This window comes from Triticum aestivum, chromosome 6B, assembly GCF_018294505.1.
Source record: "Triticum aestivum cultivar Chinese Spring chromosome 6B, IWGSC CS RefSeq v2.1, whole genome shotgun sequence".
Lineage (NCBI taxonomy): Eukaryota > Viridiplantae > Streptophyta > Magnoliopsida > Poales > Poaceae > Triticum > Triticum aestivum.
In genome coordinates, this window is record NC_057810.1 from 76,347,180 (window position 1) to 76,362,385 (window position 15,206).

Consider the following 15,206-nt stretch of genomic DNA (forward strand, 5'->3'; position numbering starts at 1 on the left):
GCTGACTATGCTAATTACATTGTTGCTAAATATATACCGCCTAGTTTCACATACCAGCAAAAGAAAAAGTTCTTTTATGATTTAAGACATTACTTCTGGGATGATCCACACCTTTATAAAGAAGGATTAGATGGTATTATTAGACGTTGTGTGCCTGAGCATGAGTAGGAACAAATCCTACGCAAGTGTCACTCTGAATCCTATGGAGGACACCACGCTGGAGATAGAACTGCACACAAGGTACTACAATCTGGTTTTTATTGGCCTACTCTCTTCAAAGATGCTCGTAAGTTTTTCTTATCTTGTGATGAATGTCAAAGAATAGGTAACATTAGTAGACATCAAGAAATGCCTATGAATTATTCTCTTGTTATTGAACCGTTTGATGTTTGGGGCTTTGATTATATGGGACCTTTTCCTGCCTCCAATGGTTATACACATATTTTAGTTGCTGTTGATTACGTTACTAAGTGGGTAGAAGCTATTCCAACTAGTAGTGCTGATCATAACACTTCTATTAAAATGCTTAAAGAAGTTATTTTTCCGAGGTTTGGAGTCCCTAGATATCTTATGACTGATGGTGGTTCACACTTTATTCATGGTGCTTTCCGTAAGATGCTCGCTAAGTATGATGTCAATCATAGAATCGCATCTCCTTATCACCCGCAGTCTAGTGGTCAAGTAGAGTTGAGCAATAGAGAGCTCAAATTAATTTTGCAAAAGACTGTGAATAGATCTAGAAAGAATTGGTCCAAAAAACTTGATGATGCATTATGGGCCTATAGAACTGCATACAAAAATCCTATGGGTATGTCTCCATATAAGATGGTTTATGGAAAAGCATGTCATTTACCTCTTGAACTTGAACATAAAGCATATTGGGCTATTAAGGAGCTCAATTATGATTTCAAACTTGCCGGTGAGAAGAGGTTGTTTGATATTAGCTCACTTGATGAATGGAGAACCCAAGCATATGAGAATGCCAAGCTTTTCAAAGAAAAAGTCAAATGCTGGCATGATAAGAGGATACAAAAGCGTGAGTTTAACGTAGGAGATTATGTGTTATTGTTCAACTCTCGTTTAAGATTTTTTGCACGAAAACTTCTCTCAAAATGGGAAGGTCCCTATGTTATCGAGGAGGTCTATCGTTCTGGTGCTATAAAAATCAACAACTTCGAAGGCACAAATCCGAGGGTGGTAAACGGTCAAAGAATTAAACATTATATTTTAGGTAATCCTATAAATGTTGAAACTAATATTATTGAAACCATAACCCCTGAGGAATACATAAGAGACACTTTCCAGAACGTTCCAGACTCCGAAAAGGCATAGGTACGTGGTACGATAAGTAAACCGACTCCAAAACAACTCTAATGGCAATTTTTATCAGTTTTGGATTATTTAAGAATTTTAGGAAGAAAGAAGTAGTCCGAAAGGGACACGAGGCTCCCACGAGAGAGGAGGCCGCCCCCCCTTTAGGGCGCGCCCTTCTGTCTCGTGGGCACCTCGTGTGCCTCCCGGACTCCGTTTTCTTGTATGTTATGTATTTTGGTCGGTAAAAATTCATTATATATACTCCCGAAGGTTTTGACCACTGTATCACATAAATATCCTCTGTTTTCGTTTCGAGTTGTTCCTATTGCAGAATAAAGCAAGATGTCTTCTCAGGAGTCAGTTGGGGAGAGCCGGGTGTCTCAACCAACGCCAGGTCCGGAAGCAAATAGCGATGCCTATCACTTTGGACCATCAACGGAGGATGAGATGGAGGCTGATTTGAAAATGATAGATGCCATGGAGGAAGATCAAGAAGTTAACTCTCGTCTCCGAGCAGAATTCACTATGGGGGAACTACCTAGCCTGACCGTCACTGCTTCGGTCATCCCTTCCAACTCTAGATTTCTATCTAATGAAAATATGAAAAAGAGTTTCACTTGTTCTCCAGAAGCTATGCAGCATCCTTGGGTAAAAGGAGCCTTGGCCGTTACAAGCAAGCTCCGTAAAGAAATTATGGACCTCAAACAACAAGTTAATAAGCTCGAGGGGGAGAACCGCGTCCTGAAGGGCATCATCGCCAAGAAGATTATAACACCAACTATGAAGAAGGAGAAATAATCACATGGGTATGGGCACTCCCCTTGGCAACTGCCAAGCTTGGGGAGGTGCCCCGGTATCGTATCACCATCACACTCCTATTCACACTGCCAAGCTTGGCAAACAAAAGAGTTCATATTGATCTTATGGATAGTGATAACTTCACACATAGAAAGTATGAGGCATAAAAATTGTTGAGAGTTGATGAATGTAGCCTTGGTCATCGTTGCAATTAATAGGAAGTGATAAGGAAAGAGGGGTTCACATATACATATATTATCTTGGACATCTTTTATGATTGCGAAGCACTCATTAAGTATGATATGCTAAAAGAGTTGATGTTGGACAAGGAAGACAACGTAATGGTTTATGTTTTCCGACATCTCAGTTAAAGTATATTGTCATTGACCTTCCAAACATGTTGAGCTTGCCTTTCCCCCTCTTGCTAGCCAAATTCCTTGCAGCAAGTAGAGATACTACTTGTGGTTCCAAATATCCTCAAACCCAGTTTTGCCATGAGAGTCCACCATACCTACCTATGGATTGAGTAGGATCCTTCAAGTAAGTTGTCATCGGTGCAAGCAATAAAAATTGCTCTCTAAATATGTATGACTTATTAGTGCAGAGAAAATAAGCTTTGTACGAACTTGTTGTGGAAGTAATAAAAGCGACAGACTGCATAATAAAGGTCCACATACAAGGGGCAATATAAAGTGACGTTCTTTTGCACTAAGACTTTATGCATCAACCCTAAACGCGCATGACAACCTCTGCTTCCCTCTGCGAAGGGCCTATCTTTTACTTTATGTTTCTACTTTATGCTTGAGTCAAGGTGATGCTCACCTTTCCCTTTTTCATTTTATCCTTTGGCAAGCTCCTCGTGTTTGAAAGATCATGATACATATATCCAATTGGATGTAAGTTGGCATAGGCTATTATTGTTGACATCTCCTAAAGGTGAATACATTGGGAGGCAACACAATAAGCCCCTATCTTTCTCAGTGTCCGGCTGAAACTCTATAACCACAAGTATTGCGTGAGTGTTAGCAATTATGGGAGACTACAAGATAGTTGAATATGTGAGCTTGTTGAAAAACTCTATTATTGACTCTCTCTGATGTTACGATAAATTGCAATTGCTTCAATGACTGAGATTATAGTTTGTTAGTTCCCAATGAAGTTTGTGAACCATACTCGATATTGTGAATTGCTTATTACTTGAGCATAGGAAATCATATGACAAAATCTATATATGTTGCTGTTATTAGAATGATCATGATGCCCTCATGTCCGTATTTAATTTTTATCGACACCTCTATCTCTAAACATGTGGACATATTTTTAGATCTCGGCTTCCGCTTGAGGACAAGCGAGGTCTAAGCTTGGGGGAGTTGATACGTCCATTTTGCATCATGCTTTTATATCAATACTTATGGCTATTCTCTCTTATTTCACAAGGTTTACCATGAAGAGGGGGAATGCCGACAGCTGGAATTCTGGCTGGAAAATGAGCAAACGTTGGAAACCTATTCTGCACAACTCCAAAAGTCCTGAAACTCCACGAAACAACTTTTTGGATTTAATAAGAATTTATGAGCAAAAGAAATAGGCCAGGGAGCCCACACCCTGTCCAGGAGACAGGGGGCGCCCCCCCCCCCTAAGGGCGCGACCCCTATCTCCTAGGCCCCCTAGTGGCCTCCGGCGTCTATCTTCTGCTATATCATCACTTTTACCCTGGAAAAAATCGTGGGCAAGCTTACGGGACGAAACTCCGCCGCCACGAGGTGGAACCTTGGCGGAATCAATCTAGGACTCTGGCGGAGCTGTTCTGCTGGGGACACTTCCCTCCGGGAGGGGGAAATCATCACCAATGATCCTCTCATCGGGAGGGGGTCAATCTCCATCAACATCTTCACCAGCACCATCTCCTCTCAAAACCCTAGTCCATCTCTTGTATCCAATCTTGTATCAAAACCACAAATTGGTACATGTGGGTTGCTAGTAGTGTTGATTACTCCTTATAGTTTATGCTAATTGGTTTACTTGGTGGAAGATCATATGTTCAGATCCTTTATGCATATTATTACTCCTCTAATTATGAACATGAATATGCTTTGTGAGTAGTTACGTTTGTTTCTGAGGACATGGGTGAAGTCTTGCTATTAGTAGTCATGTGAATTTGGTATTCGTTCGATATTTTGATGAGATGTATATTGTCTTTCCTCTAGTGGTGTTATGTGAACGTCGACTACATGACACTTCACCATTATTTGGGCCTAGAGGAAGGCATAGGGAAGTAATAAGCAGATGATGGGTTGCTAGAGTGACAGAAGCTTAAACCCTAGTTTATGCGTTGCTTCGTTAGGGGTTGATATGGACCCATGTATTTAGTGTTGTGGTTAGGTTTACCTTAATACTCCTTTTTGTAGTTGCGGATGCTTGCAATAGGGGTTAATCATAAGTGGGATGCTTGTCCAAGTTAGGGCAGTACCCAAGTGCCGGTCCACCCACATATCAAATTATCAAAGTACCGAACGCGAATCTTATGAATGTGATGAAAACTAGCTTGACGATAATTCACAATGTGTCCTCAGGAGCTCCTTATTCATCATTAGAATTTGTCCAGACTTATCCTTTGCTACATAAAGGATTGGGCCACCTTGCTGCACTTTATTTACTTTATTTATTTTTTGCTCGTTACTATTTATCTTATCACAAAACTATCTATTACCTACAATTTCAGTGCTTGCAGAGAAAACCTTACTGAAAACCACTTATCATTTCCTTCTGCTCCTCGTTGGGTTCAACACTCTTACTTATCGAAAGGACTACGATAGATCCCCTACACTTGTGGGTCATCAGTGCGTCGACAAGGAGAGTTCCTTTGAATTTTTTCCCTTGGGTGGTGATTGATGTTGGTCGAGATGCCACTTTGTTGGACAAGCTCTTTTGCGTTGTGGTTATATTGTGTTTGGTCAAGTTAGAGTGGTTCTTCCTTCTCATTTTGTGTGATCTTGGTAAAAAAATCTGTCAATTTTATAGTGATTTTTTTATGGAGTAATGATAATAGATTCTTCATTCCATGACACGATGAAGTTACAATTCCAATCAAATAAAACATGAAGTTAATCTCCTGATTATTATGATGATTAATATTTTTTTCAAAACCTCCATGATGATGATTTGTGGAGCTGTTTTTTGTTTTTTGTATTTTTGTTTTTGCCAAAGAAAAGGCGCTCAACAAATTTCCCTCGAAGACTGGTGGTGGATGTCAATCTGATTCTCAGACGGGCCAGGCTTGGACATTCAAGCCCGTTATAGACTCAGCCCAGTTAGACAGTAAGGAGCACTTCACCCTACAGAGAGAGACGGACGCAGTGCTCTCCTGCTCACAGCCGCCGCCGCCGCAAACACCCAGCTTTCCCACGCCGGAGAGCGGCCAGCCCCGATGGACTCGCCGCAGATCCCCGACGATCTTTTCCCGGAGATCTTCCTCCGCGTCCCCGACCCAGCCGACCTCGTCCGAATCTCCGCCGCCTGCGCCTCCTTCCGCAGCCTCGTCGCCTGCCGCTCCTTCCTCCGCCGCTACCGCAAGCGCCACGCCCAGCCCCTCGTCGGCTTCTTCGATAATCAGCGAGTCTTCCACCCCGCCGAACCTCCTTACCCCTCCGCTTCGGCCGCCAAAGCCGTCGCCCTCGCCGCCGACTTCTCCTTCCCCTTCCTCCGCGCCCCAGCCAGCGCCTGGCACATTTTCCAGATCCGCGACGGTCGTGTCCTCCTCGGCCGGGACCCCTACGACTTCGAGGAGCTGGTGGTGTGCGACCCCTTGCACCGGCGCCACCTCCTGCTGCCCCGAATCCCTGCACTCGACGAGTGGCTTCCTTCGGCCACGACCGGCGGGATAGGATGGCAGATCTTCCTCCTCGGCGGCGGCGACGACGACGACGAGGAGGCTGCGGAAGAGACGTCTTTCAGAGTGATATGGAGGGCAGAGCGTGAAGATGATGGTAATCAGGTCGCCTTCGTCTTCTCTTCCAGCACGGGACAATGGCGAGCTGCTCCGCCGTTGTCAGGGTTGGCCTCCTTCTCCTGGCGCCAATATGTGCATGGCTGCTTGTACGGGATGACAGATTGCCGGGAGAAGCTACGTGTGCTCGACACCCGGACAATGGAGTTCTCACTCCTCGACCTCCCGCTGGAAGCCAGAGGTTATGCTTATGTGTATGTAGACGTTGTGGAGGCAGGGGAGGGCATCACTGGGTTGTTTGTGCGACCAAGGGGGACACCTGAAATCAGATATTTCACTAGGCGAAACAGTGGTCTGAGTTCCAGCCAGTGGCAGTTGGAGAAGATAGTCTCACTGGGTTCTTCTCAATGGCAGTGGGCGGGTTCACCAAGGCCAAACTTGTTCCTGCGTCACTGCGGAAGCCCATCGCTTGATGGTGGCCTTTTCTCACTGGATATCAAGACATTACAGCTTGAGAGGGTGCTTGGATCAGAGTCTAGCATGCTTTACCCGTGGCCATATACCAACTTTCCACCATTTCTGTCCACACCAACAGTATCAAGTGGTAACCTTTCTGTTGCATCCTAGTTATTTCATTCACTTAGTTATCACACATCTTGTCAGTTGCTTGATACGGTAGTTCATTACTGTCATGGTGAATCTTGTTTACACGGTTTATTAGTTGTCACATTCTCTGTGTTGTGGCTAAGCTGAGGAACATAATTGTGGTTTATTTAAGTTTGTTTTAGTTGACACTTTAAGTTGATTAGAGAAGTAAAAGAAAGGTCTGTGCATAGCATGAGTAGCATTTTGGATGCGCCTTGAAATCGTAAGAAACACGGCATCATGACAATGATTGTTGTTTTTATGGCCAAACTAATGCAGAAGGCATACAAGCTCAAAGGACACTGCTACCAACAGTTCACCTTTGGTTTGTTTCACCTTCTTCCGGTCAAGCTGGAGTTATCTCATTCACATTTCTCTTGATAGATATAAGCAGGGAGGCAAGTCTGATATGGTGAAAAATTTAATTTCTGCTACCATTCCGTTTATGGCGCTGAAGTTCTTTTATGATACATCTCTTTATGTTTACATGTCTTATCTGGCTGTGTAATCCGACTTGATTGCAAATGACGATAAGAAGCACCATAAAATAAATGTATTTCTGTTCTATATTTCAAATCCATTGAACCCAATATTATCCCTATGGAACTATGTCTCAGAAGTAGTCTTGAAGGATTATTCCTGTGCTTTTGTCGTAAGCATTTTACCAAGTATTTCCCAATGGTAAGACCTATGGATTGTTTTACTCGCAACTCCTGAATATCTAGAGTCTGAGTACGCGTATATTGGGCACTTTTAAGTTGATTAGAGAAGTAAAAGAAAGGTGTGTGCAACTGTGCACAGCATGAGTATTATTTTGGAATCACCTTGAAATCGTAAGAAACACGACGTCATGACAATGATTGCAGAAGGCATACAAGCTCAAAGGGCACTGCTACCACACTTCACCTTTGGTTTGTTTCACATTCTTCCGGTCAAGAAGGAGTTATCTTGTTCATTTCTTTTGATAGATATAAGCAGGGAGGCAAGTCTGATGTGGTAAAGTTTTAATTTCTGTAAAACATTTCGTTTATTGCTCTTAAGTTCTCTTATGATTCATCTCTTTAGTTTACATCTCTTTAGTTCCATATTGTCCTAGTACTTTATGCTTCCTCCTGTGCTTTTTGTTTCATAAGCAATTTACCAAGTACTCCCTACGTTCCTAAATATAGTCTTTTTAGAGATTTCGATATGGACTACATATGGAGCAAAATGAATTAATCTATACTCTAAACTATATCTATACGCATTCGTATGTAGTCCATATTGAAATCTTTAAAAAGACTTATATTTAGGAACGGAGGGAGTATTTTATTGCTTAATGGCAAGACCTGTGGATTGTTTTACTTTCAACTCCTGAATATCTAAAATCTAAGTACACATATCTTGGGCAGATACTCAGGAAGGTGATGAGAAGGAGATGCCGGAACAAGGTGCTGAGATGCTGCAAGATGACGAGCACACTGCTGATGACGCGAATGCTGGAGGTCAGGTCGGTGTATCGAGGGCTCAAGATTGCGCTGATTGAGATTGTTGCTGCGACTGGACAGTTGACCACAGGTTGATCATCAATACGGTACTGGTAACTTGTGGCTCTCTCTGTCTGTAATATGGTTATCTAACATCAACATGGAGTTTATCTTGTGTGCCTTGATCTGGCAATGATCGGTTCATCCGTCAGATGAGGTAGCAAGAGTATTAGCTTCATTTGTTTTTTACTAGTTTAATTATGACTATGTGGTAAGTCAGAGTGATTGTGATCTTGCTGTATGCCTGCCCCATGTGGCATGAATGGAACCAGTCAGGTACTATGACTATGAAATTAAGGAGGGTAATGATCTACTCCATGAGCAGTGGCAGAAGTGAAGTGAATGTGCTAGTACTCTTAAGGAGGATCTGACCGTCCTTTTCTTTGCATATTGTACAAAACGGAGTTACTTTTGGTTCTGTATCAATCTGGTTTTTCAGTGTATTTATTTGAGCCAAGTTCGTTGAGAGCATTAGCATTCACTAAACATGCTTCCTCTGTAAATGAAGAATTCATCATCGTGCTCATTCTTGGTGTACTTGAGCGGCCATTCATCATCACTCTCACTTCACTGATCGAGAAGACAACCTTCTAGGTTAAAAACCTACCACTTCTCTTACACGACCCGTATCAAAATGGCCCTAAAGCTACACAACCGACGCAGGCAGTGGCGGCCAAGGCCTTGCAAAATAGAAGAAGCATAACCTTGTGCCTAGAAGAAAATGAAAACCGAAAAGTTACCCTTATCAGTTCAGAAATTAAGACATCGGTAGTCTGGTTTCAGAGACTCGATAAATTCTTGCAATACTCTCACAGTTAAGCATTATCCATAAAGGTATCAACCATCTTATAAACATATCTGGTTCCACAAAGGCAGAACGTTCAGTGAAATTGTGTTCTTGCGATGTTCCTCTGGCATCTTCTTCAGCTAATAGCAGAGAAGGATAAAACTTGTGGAACAATGTAGCACTAAAAGGTATCACTGATTGCAAGGGAGAAAGCATTCCTAAATCACCCATGCCTGGACCCTACAACATAGAACAAATACTAAGATGATGCCTTGCCGCTGATCATCCAGACACTTCCTGATATCCTCTTACTCCTCCTTCACATGGCAATCCTGGTCCAAGGAAACACGTTAAGGATCAGAATGAAGGTAATTCGCCATAAGAATATTTCATTATTTTTTGCCACAAGTAACTAGCTTGCAAAATGACCTTCTATTATGGGACGGAGGGGATAGTACACGATAGTCACTAGCATGTTATGTGCACTCGGAAACAAAAATAATGAATTTACATCAATACAGGGTTTTTTTCTTTCAAAAAGACAGGCAGCACCAGTTAAATGCCTTCATATCAAACCGACATGTTCCCATTTTATAATTTGTGTTACAGTGAATCTCAAATCTGATCATATAAGGAGAAATGCTTGACATACAAACACAAAATCCCCAAAGTTAGCTTGGATTAGCCACTTATCGTAGAAAGGGAAAACTTTCATGGTGACATCTCTGACACACATAATGCATAAGCTCAAAGCATACCCAGCCATGCAAACTTACCAATCCACTTGTCTTCAGCAACAAAATATATGATCCAATAGGCAACATTAAAAAAAATAGGTATTAACAACTTCAGATACAAGTCGTACTAGTTATACCAAACAGTGCAATGAAAGGTGCAATGAAAGGTGCACGCTGCAAAACTATGTGGCTTCAACCACAGCAATGTAAAGATCATATAAAAGGCAAAAGGCAAACCTTGCAGGACCATCCTTGAGCTTAGGGAATGTGGGAGGCCAAACCATCATAAACGGATAGACATCAGTGAAGTGATCTTGATTCTTCGCAACCAATTTACGGAGTGTCCTGTTCTTGACATCCAGATAGAATACACATCCACGCGTTTGCAAAACCACAAACTCAGCATTATCCCCAGCATGACATACATAGCAATAACGAGAATGCTCATCCTCAAGCATATTATCTAGCATCCTCGGATTAGCACACATCTCATGCAGACAAATGGTATCAACCAGCAACCAGTTGTCCCCCTTGTGGAGCCAGATGCAAAGTTTAAAGCCATTGACATGGATGACATATACACCGGAAGGATCATCTGCCCGTGACAAGGTGTGAAAATTGTCATACTTCACTCCAGGTGGGTGCTGGATTCTAGACAAACTTGAGGCTGTCAAATCCAAGACAATAATGTCGTCTGCGGGGGAGACCACCATATAGATTTTATTGTCGACAAGCACAACTTTTGCTTTGGGTAGCGGAAGATGGAGCTGGGCCGTGGCCGAGGTATGCAAGCACCAAACACTGCCTTGTAACATATACACGCGTAAAGTGAAATTTTCTGTCTGATTAGTCAACTCCGTCAACACATAAAAGTAGGACAAGCCATTGCCTTCTTCTTTGGAGAGAATAGAATCAAAATATTGGCGATTGTGATCCTGGGCTCTTGGGAGTGGTGGGACGATGTTAATGCCTCTCTCAGGGCAAAGCGGGCGGTGCACTCCATATGCTAGTTCTATGTGGCGCACTCCATATGCTAGTTCTCTTCCTTCACGACGTCGGGTGAAGATGCTGCCGTTTCGGGAGTCCATGATCCGTAGATTCTTGGGGTCATCGAAGTTGTGGTTCACCATGCGGCGGACAACAGTGTTGAACTCCGGGGGCTGGGGCAGCATCGGACAAAGCACAGGAAGGCTACCAATTCCGGTCGGATCAAGATGCTGCCAATGTAGAAGCCAAGTAGGCGGGGCGGGTGGAGCTCACGGAACCGGCGGAGGAAGCCCCGGTTCGAGGCGAGATGGTACCAGCACCTGCACACGAGGGCAGCGCGAACGAGGGTGGTGGGGAAGCCGGCGCGGAGGAGGATCTCCGCGAGGAGGTTGTTGTCCTCAAGCACCTTGGAGACAGGGTCCACGACCGCCGGGGAATGCCAGCCTGCCTTGCCATCGACATCCGCGTGTGGTTTCTTCTCAGGACAGATCTTGGAAAATCGGCAGCGCCGAGCAAATGCAAAAATGGCAACTGATTTCTTCAACCAATGTCGTTCAAGGAAATACCATAATCAAACTACTCCAAATTAAATGCGAGGGGCAAGAATCGAAGTTGGAGGAATTGGACGGATCTTACGTCTGGGGATCCTCGGCGGCGGCATCCATCATTCAATGTTCCCCACGACTGAGCTGCCGCAGCAAGTAAATCTAGGTAGGAGGAGTTAGTTTGGGAGGAAAACCTAGATAGCTAGTGTTTGATCCCGCGAGATGAGGAGAAACGAAACCGGGAGAGGACAGGAAAGAGAAAGACTCACCTGAATTGAATCGGCAGGAGGGAATAAGAAGTCGGTGGCCGTAGCCGGGGCCGGGTTCCGGTCGCCGGCGCCGCTTCTTTCTCTCCGCTGGGACCGTTGCAGTGGAGGTGTACCTTCTTTTTTTCTTTTGCCCAAACTAGCACATATGCTCGTGCGTTGTGACGGGGGAAGCAAATCCTCGCATGCTCCAAGCGACCCACCCCTGTTACCAATCTCTTCGCCACCTTGGTCATATTGTCCACCTATTCACAACAAACGTGATAAATCTCAACGCGATGAGCTTGGTATCACACCATCGCACACTGCTTTTGCAATCCCCTTTCTCTCCTTCTAAAAAAATACATTTAAACTGATAAATATCTGCCTATTAAAATGTTATAATGAACAAGCCAAATTATGTGGCCTATGCTAGCTAAATTTTGGTTATATTAAGAAATATCTTGAAGCTAGCAAAACTTTGATTAGTTGTTAACAGTGAGATAGAAAGGCTGGGATCGAAACACATATTATTCAGTACATCAATATATTCAGAGTGGTGATGGAAAGAAGAAGAAAAAATATAGAAGTATTCTTTAGAAAGAACTGCAGTACATGGTTAACACAAAAACTCCATTTCTAGCCATGAAATTAAAAATACGAATGAGTCCACCTCTGATTATTTAACTTTCTGTTAGATATTTGGTCCTAATGTAACACATGGCCGCAACTTGAATAATCGCGCAAACACCAAACCAGGCGTTGCAAGCTGATAAGCGAAAGCAGAATCAAGATGGATGTCCAAAAATGAAACAAAACTGAAACACCAATCCAGCTATTGTCAGGGGTGTCTGTAACCATACTGAAACAAAACTGATATTCAGCCGCAATCGCAGAAAAAATGGAGTGATTTTCTGACCGCGCACACTGTGCATAATCAGTGAGTTGGAGCTCATAAGTACTCCCTCCGTCCGGAAATACTCGTCGGAGAGATGGATGTATCTAGACGTATTTTTGTTTTAGATGCATCCATTTCTACGATAAGTATTTCCGGACGGAGGGAGTAATTCCTAGATCCATCCCACGCATTATGCACAACCCATTTTAGAGCCGCTACTTCCTTAATTTGGACCGCTTGCCTTTCTTACTTTCCTGTCACAAGAACTCAAATTCCTTTCTTTCCTTATTTCTCTCACTCGGCATCTTACTTATTTCCTTCCTTCATTTATTTATACCCGAGATAGCTCCTTGATAAATTGAAACTCAAAGAACATGAAGAAAATGAAGAAATAGAAGAAAGATGGCACTTGTTCCTAGAAGAAAATGAAAGCAAGAGTTTCCCTTGATCAGTTCAGAGGTTGAGGCAGCGGGGACTGGGAAATCGATGCGACACTTGCTATCAGTTAAATAGTGCAATTAGGCTGTCCTGTCCACCATGTGAAAATAGTGGATTTCTTGCGCAAACGCGGCGATGATCGCTCTGGTTTCACTGAGAATTGTGTTCTTATGAAGAAATAATTAATCCTCAGCTACCAGCAGAGAAGCAGAAAACTGTTGAACAGCCTGAAACCAACATATAGTACTGACTCAGTGGAGAAAGCATTTCAAATTCAGCCATGCATCAGGGTGCAGTTCCTGAAGAGTTGAGAAACTGAGAGCTCTCAGCTCTATCCAGCGTTGCTGTGCCAGAAGGTGCTATGCAATCCAAATAACGGAACGATCATCTTGCCGACCCCTGCATCATGGATGCACTGATGCAGACATAAACTTGTTACACTAGAGCAAGAGTTTTGTTCTTGCACAGCCTTGCTGGATGCCTTTTCTTCTCCTGGAATATCGTCAAAATGACCCTAAAGCTATATAGCCACAGCAGGTGAAGCCGGCCGAGGTTTTACAAAAAGAGATGAAAAGAAAAAACAGGAAGGATGTCACTTGTCCCCGGGAGAAAATGAAAAGAAATTTTTTTCCATTTCTCAGTTCAGAACTTCAGATCTGCCGGACCAAGCCATCAGTGGTCTGGGGTTTCAGAATCTGAATAAATTGTCACAATACTCTCACTTGCAGTTAAGCATATCCATCTTATAAACGTATGTGGTTCTCCAGACAGTGGATTACTCGTGCAAATGGGACAAGGAACACTTTGTTCTCTGAAAAGACAGAACATTCAGTGAATTGTATTCTTAAGATGTTCCTCTGGCATCTTCTGCAGCTAACAGCAGAGAATGAGAAATATATTACTGATTACAATGGAGAAAGCATTCCAAAATCAGCCATGTCTGGACAGTGGGTCCTACAACTTACAACAGCTACTAAGGAAATGCAGCTCCCTGCGCTGCCCTGATGATGCCCTTGTCGCTGATCATCCAAAAGCATCCTGATATCCTCTTCCTTCACATGGCATTCCTGGTCCAGCGAAGCACGTGAAGGATCAGGATGGAAGTAATTCAGCATCAGAATATTTTATTATGTTTCAAATGGACTAGCAAGCCAAGTAACTAGTACAATGATAGTCACTAACATGTTATGTACACTCGGAAACTAAAGTTAGCCTAGACTAGCCACTTTTTGTAGAAAGGGAAAATTTTCATGGTGAGACATGTCTGACTCACACATCATGCATAAGCTTAAAGCATACCCAGCTGTGTAAACTTACCAATCCACTTGTCTTTAAGAAAAGAATATACGATCCAATAAGCAACATTCCAAAAGATCAGGTATTAACAATTTCAGATGTAAGTCATACTAGTTATACCAAACAGATATACCAAACAATGCAATAAACGATGCACACTGACCATGTTACTTCAACTAGAGCAGTGTACAGATCAACTAAAAGGCAAAAGGCAAACCTTGCAGGACCATCCTTGAGCGCGGGGAATGTGGGAGGCCAAACCATCATAAAAGGGTAGACATCAGTGAAATGTCGATCCTTTTGTGCCATCGCATGCACTTTACAGAGTGTCCTGTTCTTGACATCCAGATAGAGCACACATCCACACATTTTTTAAGAACAAAAACTCAGCATTATCCCCTGTCTGACATATATAGCAACGGCCAGTATGCTCATCCTCAAGCATGTTATCTAGCATCCTCAGATTAGCACACATCTCGTGCAAACAAATGGTATCGACCAGCAACCACTTGTCCCCCTTATGGAGCCAGATGTGAAGTTGAAAGCCAATGACATGGATGAGATATATACCGGAAGGATCATCTGCCCGTGACAAGATGGTGTTGAAACTGTGATACTTCACTCTAGGTGGGAGCTGGATTCTATACAAACTTGAGTCCGTCAAATCCAAGACAATAATGTCATCGCGAGGGAGGCCACCATATAGATTTTATTGTCGACAAGCACAGCTATTGCTCTGGGTAGTGGAAGATGGAGCTGCTATGTGGCCAAGGTATGCAAGCACCAAACACTGCCTTGCAACATATACACACGCATAGTCCATGGCGGACCCAGGAATTCAAGTTAGCTGGGGCGAACATCTAATGTCAAAAAAATTCGGTACAAATGCATCTCTATTCAACCAAAACTCATAGCATTCAGCAACAAAATAATAATAAGGGTTTGAAAAACCACTGGCATAATATAAGACGTTTTTTAACAATACACTAGTTTCAAAAAACATCTTACATTACGGAACGGAGTAGTAGTAAACTGCTAACATTG

The 15,206-nt window shown here is 43.0% G+C and overlaps 1 protein-coding gene and 1 pseudogene across 4 annotated transcripts; one reads left to right on the forward strand and one right to left on the reverse strand.

Moving 5' to 3' along the window:
* Window positions 1–5,406: 5,406 nt before the first annotated feature.
* On the forward strand, window positions 5,407–8,542 carry LOC123135885 (uncharacterized). Of its 4 annotated transcripts, none has more exons than XM_044555125.1 (3): window positions 5,407–6,662; window positions 7,570–7,699; window positions 8,095–8,542. In XM_044555125.1, coding segments are annotated over exons 1-3 (1,254 nt in total). In that variant the 5' UTR covers window positions 5,407–5,539; the 3' UTR covers window positions 8,096–8,542. The 4 variants fall into 4 exon arrangements, 3 of the variants coding, with proteins under 3 accessions (XP_044411060.1, XP_044411059.1, XP_044411058.1); XR_006466302.1 differs by having other exon boundaries at window positions 5,408–6,662; window positions 6,983–7,699; window positions 8,095–8,111; XM_044555124.1 differs by having other exon boundaries at window positions 7,570–8,542.
* Window positions 8,543–9,052: 510 nt separating this feature from the next.
* Window positions 9,053–11,305, reverse strand: LOC123133547 (uncharacterized; annotated as a pseudogene).
* Between the last annotated feature and the right edge of the window lie 3,901 nt (window positions 11,306–15,206).